The 12963-nt window shown below is 37.1% G+C and overlaps 1 protein-coding gene across 1 annotated transcript in view; it reads left to right on the top strand.

Moving 5' to 3' along the window:
- The window catches only part of thrb (thyroid hormone receptor beta), a gene marked incomplete at its 5' end in the record, with an annotated part of 126518 nt that overhangs the window by 92948 nt on the left and 20607 nt on the right, over positions 1-12963 (top strand). The window contains 2 exons of the mRNA XM_080046069.1: positions 2811-2883; positions 4148-4198. Of these exons, the coding sequence (XP_079902195.1) occupies positions 2877-2883; positions 4148-4198 (58 nt within the window). The remainder of the gene's footprint in view (positions 1-2810; positions 2884-4147; positions 4199-12963) is intronic.

Genomic DNA, 12963 nt, shown 5'->3' with positions numbered 1-12963 from the left:
ACCATTCCGCTTACTGAACCTTTAATAATAGACAGTGAAGGATCTTGCATGTCACATACAGGACATTCCTACCTAATCTCTTTATTTAACAAATACATGACTTCAGGGTTTTGTAATACGATACTCAGATTCCTTAACTATAATGTTCTGTTTCAGTGCAAATCATTTGTAAAAGTTTGTCTGCAAGGACAGTGAATGTTGTTCACAGGACATGTAAAGAAGAAGAGAAGAGTTTGCCCTTATGAAATTGCATTTTGTATTCTTTTATTCAAAATCTCTCCGACTACATATCTATTTGATGTTGGTTGCTTGCTTGCTTTCAGTATCATATTTAAACTCCAAAATCTTTCAAATGAAGACCTTGTGGTGATTTCAGGTCTAGTATCATCCCTGTTCATGACTCATTCCACTGCCATGGGCGGCAAGTGAATTTTTGTTCAGACCTAAGAGGAAACTCCTAGAACATGTGTGAATGCCAAACACTTCTACTGGACACTTAAGAATTCATCTTGAGTCCAGATGAAGCCTATTGTTTTTATTTGTTTTCATGGAGGGATATATAGAATGAATTGATGTTTTTTTAAGTTGTTTTACTGGGAGTTACTGTATTCCTCAGATGAGTTAAGGGCCTAAGGGCAGTGTGGGTGTCATATTGTGTACAGACTGTGAAGCCCACTGAGGCAAAAGGCTATTTGTGATATTGGGCTACATGAATAAAGATTTGATTTGATTTGATATTAACTTCAGACAAAATCTTCACACCATTTTGTAACTGCCACCTACTCCTACACATAGAGAAGCTGACATTTTGTAGATTGTTGATTGTGAATATTTTCTGAGCAGGTCCTTTTCACATTTGAAAAGCTGTTTAATGTCACTTACACAGCTGACAATGCTAGCAGCCTAGCACCATGACTAATATGACTCATGGTAATATGACACACACACACATACATACGCACACACACACACACACACACACACACACACACACACACACACACACACACACACACACACACACACACACACACACACACACACACACACACACACACACACACACACACACACACACACAGACCTCCATATTAATACACCGTGACATAACTTTCACAGCCACAAACTACACAACAGACTGTAGTTTCTTATCGCTCTGGATAATGGAGTCTTTAAGGAGTACGTTTGGGCCCCTGGCTGTTCCAGGAAAGTCAAGAGTAGAAATCAATATGAGCACATACAGTACAGACAGAGAAAATGTGAGTCACACACAACTCCATGCCTGGAGCACTGCTTGCAAAGACTGAGTTAAAAAACAAAAAAAAAACACAAGAGGGTTTCTAGAAATGTGGCAGATAAGAAATTAGCTTGAAAATTGGGTTATAGTCCAATAACAGGGAGAATTGTATCAGCTGACATGTTACATATTGTTGCTTTTTACAACTAAAGTCCCTGCAATGACAGCACAGAGTCAGAGGCATGGATCTATTTACCAGTCATCTAGCTGTCCAGGCCCACTCCACACAGTTCAAACTCGTTTATCTGTTACTGAAGCATAAAATAATCAGATGGAGCGAGCAGGAAAGGGAGAAGAAAAGGGAATAATGTGGTGGACTGGGCCAACCCTGCTCATGTGCCACTGACTGCAGCTAGTTTTAAGCCTGCAGCGGTTCACTCCATTATTGTCACTCTTGTTTATTTGGGACGCTAATGTAAAGAAACGGCAATTAGAGAGTCGCAAAAAGCACCCGGCTGGATGATTTCCCCCCCCGATTTCCAAAAATACATTCGCCCAACTGTGGACCTCTCCCATCAGATGGAATGGAGTTGTCCTGAAATGCCTCCCAGTGAGAGCACCTAGTAAGCTGTGACTGTCGGATGAAATTTGGTTTATCTCTGTTTCTCTGATGTCGATAACGTATATAATGGATGGATGGACGGCCAGACAGACGGATAGACAGATAGACAGATAGATAGATAGATAGATAGATAGATAGATAGATAGATAGACAGACAGACAGACAGACAGACAGACAGACAGACAGACAGACGTATGCATATATTGCAGAGAGGGGCATTTTTAAACATGTTGGTTTCTGGGGTGTGGTTAAATGTTGTTTGGGTATAGAAAGTCTGTAATCAACAGTTCTCTCGTGTCATTCCTAGGAATATTTGTTGTCGTTATAAAATGGTTTCCATGTTTGACCACTAGATGTCACCCTAAACGGGGGCCAAATGTCACAACGGCCATAGCATGCCTGTGTTCCAATCATTATTTACTATCTATGGTTCCAATCCCCATACTTCCCTACTATATAGTATGCCAGACAAAGATTTACGATGTCCCAATACATGCACGTCAATTGTAGTATGCTGAAAATACATAAATGCCTCACTAACTCCAATAGCATTTTGCAGTATTCGTCTTTATTCTTGACATTTCTCGACATAATGAAAATAAATCTTCCTTATCTGATTTTCTTTTCTCTCCTGCGGTGCTAAAACTCTTAAGTATGTAGTGTAGTAAAAATAAAAAAGTATGTGATTTGGAACGCAGGGTATGTGTGCTAGATCCCCTTTGATAAACAGAATACAATTGATGCATCAAACACCTCTTTCAAGAAGAGGCCTAATTGTATCCCATTTTTCCACTTCACATATACAATTAGATTTTTTTTTTTTCAAATTATACAGAAGGGATGGACCGGCTTTAAGCAAACATTTTCTTTATATTTTAAGGTTTGAGATCAAAGTGTCGAAAAAACATAATATTCTTTTAGTGATGGATGTCTCCTTGGCTCTGTGTCCAGCTAGGTGGCTACCCAGATGTCTGAGGAGGCTCTGAGGATGACCACTTGGCCTTGAATCCCACCAGTATGTCAGGTAAGATGGATGGGCTTATCACTCCAACACAAACTCTCTCTCTCACACACACACACACACACACACACACACACACACACACACACACACACAGGCAAAAACATATTTTCTCTACAAGTTATTCTTTGTATTGAATAATTCTATCATCAACATAAATCATCAAAACATTATTACGAAGAACATGGTTAACGTAAGACTACAATATGTCTGTGAAAAACTTGACCCTGCTGCTGTAAACAACAACAACAGTGAAACAGTAACTTTTTTCAGGACACTTTCTAAATCCAAGCAATGTTGCAGGGATCACATTTTCCTGCAAGAAAAGTTTGTCTATTGATTTATGAGAACGTACCTTAGACATTTTTCATTTCTTTGACACACCCAAAGTTACACAGTGCACCTTAAAATTGCCTCATCATTTGACAAGGAAAATTCAGAGTTGGAACTTGGAAAAAGCAGAAGTGTTGCACTGAATTGAACTTATTTTCTAAATTTTTAAGAATGTATTCCCATTTAAAAGCCTTAAAAGCTATTTAAGGTTGTGTTAAACCCCCATGAATCCTCATGTACAGTACATGATTTGAACAAACAGTCCTGTGCATGTATTTATTCAACATAGATCGTGTGTACAGGGTGAATGGGGCCATCACAAATGGATTTAAGCCTGGTGTCCTGGCTGACCCTGCACATATGCTACCAACCTCAGCCTAGTAAACAGACTTGAACTCACATGTATCACATGACGGAAATGGACCCAATCCCCTCTGTAACACCAGAGCAACAACAACATAATGTCAATACGTTTTTACTGATGCTGAATTTACATTTAACCTGCTGTTAACTTAACACTCGTAAAACATAAAACATGAAACAGACACACATATACCTCACTTTCTACAAAGTGCAATATGCTTACAGCCTTTTATATTTATTCATTGACATCGCCTGTCCTTGTCTTGTTCCAAATGTTGTTCTTGTTGTTCTGTGTCTCAGTTTTTTACTATTTTTAACTTAAATTGCTTGTTTGTTTTTTGTATGTGTAATGCACCTTCAGTTGGCACTCCCAATTCCGTTGTATTGACTGTACAATGACAATATCTTATTTTATTTTATCTTATCTTATCTTATTTTAGCACCTGACCGTTGATTCCTTTTGATTTGATGTGAAAAGCAGAGCAGTGTCAGTGTGCATCTCTCACCTGTTTTTCACTGAAAATAAACTATAGCTCCTTTTTTTAAAGTGCACTCTCCCCGTCTATTTTAGAGCCAGCAGAAAATTGCTCCCCCGGCTGGAAAGATGAGGCCATTCAAAATGGTAATATTTATCCTCCCTCTCTCTGCCGCACTGCTTTTCCTCCTCTCTCTTTCAGTCTTTTTTTGAGCGCTATACAGCTTTTCTCTAAAAAAACAGAGGAGCTGTTTCAGGTTAAGCTTGACATGTTGTGAAAGGCCTTCAATGACATGATTGATTTTGTTTGGATCTGATCACTGGGGTAAGTAGTAGATCACTGCAGAAATGTAGAGACTTTTTTCTTTTCTCTTCTTTTTCATATCCTTTAAGCTTTTTTTCTTTCAAAGGTCATCATATCCCATGACTCAAATAACTTACCAAGTTCATGGGGGAATTTCTTCACTGAAATCTAATTTCAGAAACAGTTTTGCATGGTATGTGGCTGAGTAGCTGCAGACAGACACAATTCATGTCTTCTTATTTCTTCTATTGCTTTCATTTTAAAGGTTGGTATATATAACTACCTGCAAACAGATCCAAAATAAGCTAGAAATACCGCCTGGAGATGCATACACTAACCAAACAGTGTTGGTAGGCAATGCTTTAAAGAAGGTAAAGCTCCTTGAAAGCTACAATATAGTACAAGGTCACTGACACCTCAAAATATGGAAGGCCACAGTAACCTTTGACCTCAAAAATCTACATTACATTGTATTTAGCTGACGCTTTTATCCAAAGCGACTTCAATTAAGTGCATTCAACAATGAAGGTACAAACTCAGAACAACATGAATCATGTAAGTACTATAGCTTCAAATAGACTAAACTACAAGGTGCCACATGTAAGTGCTACATGGAGATGTAACAAGTGGATTTTTTATTTAATTTTGTAGTCAAAGTGCAAAGAGTCTATTGAGTTAATGTTTGAGTCAGAGTGGACATTTGTGCAAACCTTCGATAAATCCCTCAACACTTTCTTGAGATATTGTGTTCACAATACACAGTGATACGCATAGTCACATTGAACTTGACGTTTGACCTCCAAAATGTAATCAGTTCATCCTCTTATTAAGGTATGAGACCAGTCTGTGCTAAATTTGATGAAAATCCCTTCAAGCTTTATTGAGAATATCCCTGTGTTCCAATCCCCATACTTCCATACTATTTGGTATGCCAGAAAAAGATTTAGGATGTCCCAATACATGCACGTCAATTGTAGTAGGCTGAAAATACATAAATGCCCCAATAACTCCAATTGCATTTTGGAGTATTTGTCTTTTTTCTTGACATTTCTCACCATAATGAAACAAAAATCTTCCTTATCTGATATTTTTTTCTCTCTTGTGGCTCTTAAACTCTTCTGTACTTTAGTATGTAGTGTAGTAAAAAGAAAGAGTATGTGATTTGGAACGCAGGGATTGTGTTCCTGAGGCATGAACCTTGACCTTGACCTTTGACCTAGGACAGCCTATCGGTTCATCTTCGAACGAGACGTATTCTGAAAACAGTATACGTCCGGCCTTCTGCAATTGCCAGCGCATAGGCATAATAAATCTAAAAATATAATACAAATCTGTTCTTCATATCATTAGATCAAGTTCTTAATGATGAAGGTTGACTTGGTTAGCATTAAGGACTGGTATTGGAAACAGAAAGCTGTCCTCATATGTAGTTACTCTGTAGCCAAACTAAAAATCACGATAGGGCTCATTTTACATCTTGTTTTGGGGGAATGCAAGCTTTTGTTAGGGTTGGTTTTAAATCAAGAAATCACCTTACTTAAAATACTGTATATATAGACCCAATACTGATGATGCTACCTTTTTATAATAATCTGTTTCTAACCCTATCAACATTACATGGTTCCATTTGTATGTGACTTTACTGTGCTCTTAATCCCCGGGTACATCTCACACACAGTGTCAGAGAATAATACAGCAGTCCATGTGTGGGTTTAATATATATATAGATTGATAGTAGATTTTGAAAATATTATTTTCATCCCTGGAGTTCAGGTTAATTTGGTTCATTTTTGCCATGATGCGTTTGTCTTTGTCTATGAACGTGCATAAAAGCCCTTTTTTTCAACCCGTTTAGACGTTCTCCATCAATTTTAAAGTGCCAAGGAACATTATTTACATTCTTCATGCATAGATAAGACACTGCGTGAACTTTCAAGTGGCTCTCTCAGCTTGTCTACATGATATATTAATAAAACTGTCTTACTCTAAACAAAATAATTTCGGCGTATTCACTGACTAATGATGTAGTAGATTAACTACACTTACAACAGAGTCAGCAATGCACACTGAATCCCATATGTTTTGAATTAACACAGCTGGACCTAAAATACACACCCACCTAAAACATAATGTAGGCTACACTCTGCACTCCGTGTGTGAGTATGTTTGTGTGACTTACTGTGTCACCAAATTATCTTAGCTGAAAAGCTTTGCATGTTATTATTATTTGATTTTTTATGTCAAGATTAAACGCTGGCATGGTTCCACAAAAATATCTTTCTACTAACTAATAACTGGTGAATCCGTTTGGTGCACTGTCATTGAATCAGTATCTTCAAAGGTCACATATTAATTTCATTTTAAGGTTCAAAATTGTAATTTAGGGTTGTAAACTGTTTTCATGGTGTAGTGTCTAAAAACCCTATACATTTCTTACAGTGCCATTGCCAAACTTCCTCTTTTCAGCCTCTGTCTGAAAATCTGTGTTTAAGAGCCTGTCTCTTTAAGCTCCGCCTCCCGAAATGCCCAGTCTGCTCTGATTGGCTCTATATCTCTGCCGAGGGGGAGATCTGGGATCGTCCTTATCACAGGTGGTGGTAGTGCTACATTAGGTTGGTAATGAGGGGGCGTGGCTTCTCCACTTATGACCTCATAACTCAAATCTGACTGAGGTTTTTTGAACACAGGTGTCCAGAAAGATAGAGACAGCTGAAGAACACACTTGTTCAGGTTGAGCTGTGTAATGTTGGACTGTGGAGGTGGATTTTTTATTATGTGTTCTCCTCCTTTGAACCCGTGACCTGAAGTTAGACTTTCAAAACTTTTCTCATTATTGCCACATTCAAACAGAAAGGGAGCCGTTCTGACAGCTTTGTCTTGTTGTTTTAAAAAAAAATGGAATTAAACTCTGCGTGTCTGAGGAATCTCATCCAATAATGCTTGCTCCTAGAAAATCTGTGTCATGGTGATTCACTTGTTCTCTCTCTATCTGAGCCGTGGCCTGTCTGCAGACTTCTTAATGAGGTCAGTGAGGGGAACAGAAGCAGCTCAGATCAAGCCTTGGTGACAGGGCCCAGAGTTACTTGCAGAAGAATGCATCTGTAGTTATTAAAAAGTTTTTTTACTGACAACCCGAAAAACATTTCACATTACGCATGACATATTATATTGTTGTTGTTGTTTTTGTTTTCACTGCAAGCCTAATATTACCATAAATCCTTGAATTATAAAACATTGGGATATGAAGCATAAGCACTCAAGTCTTGTTATTTATATAAATATTTTCTGCAAGCTTTTATGAATTGGGTATGTCCATTATGAGAACTGATCCCAGGTATGGACTCAAAGGTTGCCATTAAGTTAAAAATAATTACTATCACATATTGGATATGCATTGCACAATATGAATATTATAAAAATGTCTGGAAAGAAATGTCCAACATTGAAAAAAATGAACTCAATTTTAAAAATGGACCAGTTACCATTCCCTGTCCCGTGGAGAATCACTCTCATTATAACCATATAGGCAGCTTATCCATGGGCCAGCCCTATCCCCTGCTAGGATGTCATACACTATTAAAGGTGAAGTAAGCGATTTATTTATGTTAATATAAGTGTTAAATTGCTCTTGATTCATACAGTGATCAGTGATATAGTGAGCGTGTTTCATAAAGCCGATCTCTCAGTCACTCGCTCTGCATGTAATCGGCAAATACACTTTTGGGGGATCCCACTACTGATAACCAATCAGAAGAGAGAACGCTACAAAAGGGCACCTGTCTCACTGCCTGTGCACGTGCAGAGCGACAAATGGGTGAATCGGTGTATCGGTGCATTGCAACTACTATGTGTAAAGTGATAATACAGTAATGTACTGTCAAATATTACAGGTAAATATTGTGAAATTCTGGTAATTATTTACAGTGTACATTACATATATACATACATTTATGTATGCAAATGACTTATTGTGCAATAGTGCGTACATACTTACAGATATGTATGTTAGCCCAGTGCGGTAATATTTGCACACACACATCTGAGTGTGCTTAGTATTTGCAATAGGGCGATGTGCAATGACACTAGTGCTTTAATACTTCAGCTCTTAAGCACTTTAGCACTCACCAATAAACTTGTAGGGACCCCCCAATGTCTGCTCTGTCATAAGCAGCATGGTTTGTCTGTTTAGCTATACTGGCTCCAATCTTCCATATTTACTTTTAAAGGTTAATCAATATGTCAATGTCCCTGTATAAATGATTTTAATTCTATATTTTATTATATTGTATTAACATAAATATACTGTATATGGTTAAAGTAAGCAGTCTGGACTCCTGCATGAAAGTCAAACAGAGTATATTAAAAATTATAATACAAATAATGGATTCAATTCATATAGTACACTAATACAAGTTGGATGCACCAACTTGACCACCACATGCTTACTTTCCATACAGTTCTTGCGGTGGCATTGGACATCTGCATTGGATATAAATCGTAAGGTGAAATTGTCCAACATTGACGTAATTGTTAGGTACACTATGGCCTGCTTTTTGTTTGGAATGCCTGGCTGGAGCATAATCTGTGTTCAATTCACCCATTTGTCCTGGGACATATAAGAAAGTCTACGGTAATTGTTGTCTGGCCTTTGGGCTTAGATGTGAATTTATGTTACTTGACCGTGACTAGCTAAATCATCCTGATGGGTCTTGGCAGGCTTAGGTTAAAGTGCTTGAGAAATACATTGCCTCTTCACTCAGGACTTAGACATGACATGCACATTGTAAAGCTTCCAGCATTCACAATACCAAATTCCATTACAGAAATCAGGCTAACGGCAAATAATAATAACTGCGAGTCTTCTGTGTGAACGCAGTGGTTCCTAATAATAAGTGACTGTTTAGACAGACAGTTCTACCGACATGTAGGACAAACCGTCCATTTAGAGCTTTGTATGACGAGCGCACTGGCTGTGAGAGATTTATCCTATGAATGAATTTGAAAAATAATTAGAATTCTGCACTTCATTCTAAAAGTGCTGGATAATCCTCTCAAACTATAACCTCTAGTGATGGGAGCCTGCTGTTGTTCCCTTGAGCTTAACCCTGAACGTTAAGGGGAAAAGTTCACCAACTCATGTGCCCTCTTCTTCAGGTAACCAGGGGACATTTAGCTCAGGGCAGTGTGTCAGTCGAGGGTAGAAGAGATTCCCTCGCATCCAAGAAATGATCCATGACCGGCTTTGAACCCCCCCAAGGCCTAAAGTCAATCAATTACGGAGGGGAATATATCTGTGTTAAAAGCCTGGTGCAAGGGCCACTGTGCTGAGGTGACATCCACAGAGATGCTGCAGTTTGCAGGGCAGGTTATGTTGAGATAGAAAGGCCGTGTTGCTGGAGTCGGCTGCCAGAGATAAAGATGATGGTGTTCCAAGGAGCAAGAAGTGTGAAACCTTCTTTTGGACCTTCTTTTCTTTCTACACGTTTCTATTAGAACAATGGTTAAAGATGAAAAGATGCACCTGATAGAAAATACATTTGGGGTAAGTGGAGACGAATTGAATGATGATCTAAAATGTATTATAGGGTGTGTGTGTTACGCTGGAATGACTCAAATGGTATGCGGCTTGTGTGTATGTACTAAAAGTGATATGTTATGCTTCTAAAATCTCTAGTACCGCTCTTTTACATTTAAAAAGTACAAAGTGATCTTAAATCAAGCCTCTCTACTGGTGTTTTAAAGCTTTTAATTGTAGGTGTTAATGTGCAGATGTATATTTGTTAGCTTTTAATTGAGTTATTATGCACTTCTCTGATTCATGTTAATACTAATGTATAATAATAATAATGTAATTATATTTCAATATGTATGCATTGTAGGAGCATACCATTTTTATTGCATTCCCCAAGTCAATTTTGCCGAAGCCTTTCTCATCTGTCACAAACATTTTTTTTTTTTAAATGAATTAACAAAAACTTTTACATTGCGTTTCCTGCGCGGCGGACTTAACAAAAAAGATTTAGAAACAAGTCCTACGCTAATTTATTTTAAATTATTAATAGAGTATTTAAATGAAAAAAAAAGGTAAATGTTAAAAATTTGAGAGGGCAGAACGTGGTGTAAATGCTGTCCACTCAGACAACAGATTGTCTCCATATCGACAGACGTATATCGCTCCGTCTCGGTCCAGAGTCTTTTAACAAACTCCAAACCAGATTAAGTGCGTGGCGACGAGGACGTCACCTCATCTCAAAGTCAAACTGGTATCAAGCTCTCTTTTCAAAGCCTCTTACCAGCTGCTGGGCATGTTGCTCACGACTTCTGCTCACACACTAACACTTCTTACATTATGGAGCTGCTAATCCCATCGTAAACCTTTTTTTTTTACTGTTCTTTCAGACAGATTATATCAATTAAACATCCATCATTCATTGTTGCCTGGTCTGTCGTTCTCCAGTTTGTGCAATCATGAGATAATATTCTAAACAAATTTACTGTGTTAATTTGTGATATTCAAAATTCAGTTATTCCTAGTTATTTAAAATGAAAGATCTTTGTAATATGCAGGACAACATATGTAGATACAGACTTAATACATACATACAGATTTATTTAATTCGAGGGTTTAGCTGTGGAACATTTATTTGAACACCACTGTATGCATTATGGAGTATGTTACCTCTGTGCATGGTTAGTGCTACCGTTAGGGCCTACCATGGTTAATCTTGCCAGGATCATGCTTGTCTCAAAGAGTAAGCCATGCAAATCTCTCTTAAATAACACTTGTTGGCCAAGCATACAGCTGATGCAGAGAGCTCTCCTCCCATTTAGACCCATGTTAAGCTTTCATCATATATTGTGAGCATGCAGTACCTTTTGAATTTTTTTCCTAGATAATATTCTGGACAGTATTAAACATACATTTGTGTAAAGCAAGAAAATGTATCCCATGTTTATAAGACTATTAAAAACTTTTTGAAATATTCCTTTGAGGTACATTTAGAAAAGATAATTGGGAGTTAATTATGAACAGTCATGCATTAATCACAATTAAATATATGAAACGTTTCACAGCCCTGAAAACATACAGCCCTGAAAAGACACAATGAATACATGTATGTATGTATGTATACATACATACATACATACATACATACATACATACATACATACATACATACATACATACATACATACATACATACATACATACATACATACATACATACATACATACATACATACATACAAACAAACATATATATGCATGCATACATGCATACAAACATATATACATACATATAAAAACGGACATTATTGCAGAAGTTTAACAGTTTCAACAACTATACAATAACTCAGTTCATTCCTTAATATATCATGAATTCTGGATATTGAGACACTGTTGACACATTCTATATTTGAGCATTTGGGGGTCTGAAAGAAGGCCCCCAAAAGTAGAAAATAATTTGGGGAATTATATACTTTCCATTTATTCTTATTTAACTGGAAATAAGCTCTCTACCTTTTTATTAACGTGATAAAATGACGCATCCATTAAAGGTGGGATTCTTGTTGTCAAAATCACTTTGTCAAAATCAGTGAATATCTCCTCAAGATCATGACAAAAAAAGGGATTTTTAACGACAAGCTTTCATGACTTTGTTCTGCTTTATTTATTTATTTCCTTTACTATTATATGTTTATATATATAACAATTAACGATAAATATTCCTCATTCCACATTGCATTTTTAGCACAAACTAAATTGTTTGTGTGGGCGCCGATTTGCACTTCCCTGCACATACGACCATATGACAAATAAACTCCTGTAACTCATATATTGATCATCATGAGCCACCTAGTTAAAAAACATCCTCCTCCATTTAATGCCAGCAGCATCTGCCTGTGATTAAAAATATAGCAGATTAAACTGGTTTGACCTTTCCATCTTCTTCTAATCAAGTTTGAGAGCTGCAGCCAAAAGAATAGATCCAAATGGATACAACCTAAATCAGACTTTGGGTCAATCGAGGAAACATTGTAAGACTCTCAGCGACCACCGACAGAGCAATGCTCCCTTAGCCAGACACAAGCTGTTCATACTAGTGTCAAGGATCACCTTAAAACCTGACAGAAAACACATGTACGCAAAAGTTAGTCTGATGTAAACCAAAGCATATTGTCTGCCATTGGTCAGACAACAGGCCAAAAGTTATTGGTAAAATAGGTGCCTTCTTCAAAAATGCCCTTCCATTGCAATGTATAGGCTAATATAACATAACTCGACCAATTTTGTTTTGATGTCAAGATCATAGATTCTTATGATAGATTGCTCATTAAGAAGTATTAAGAACTGTAACTCCACATATCTACATATCTGCTTGTATTACAATTAATTTATATCTATTTTTTTTTTGTTTTTTTACAATTGAATTATTAACAGTTAAATTATCCCCTTATGTTTCCAAGTCCATTGAAGACAGCATTATATAAATATTAGTCCAATATGTTTGTGATTGTACATTATGTAAATGCAATAAGAAATCAGCCCAATCAAATAATTATGACTTGAAGATACGGCTATTGGGGACATCATTTGTATTGAGTG

This window comes from Ammodytes marinus, assembly GCF_949987685.1.
Source record: "Ammodytes marinus genome assembly, chromosome: 17".
Lineage (NCBI taxonomy): Eukaryota > Metazoa > Chordata > Actinopteri > Uranoscopiformes > Ammodytidae > Ammodytes > Ammodytes marinus.
The sequence above is the reverse complement of the archived record's forward strand: the minus strand, read 5'-3'. Positions and strand labels throughout refer to the sequence as shown.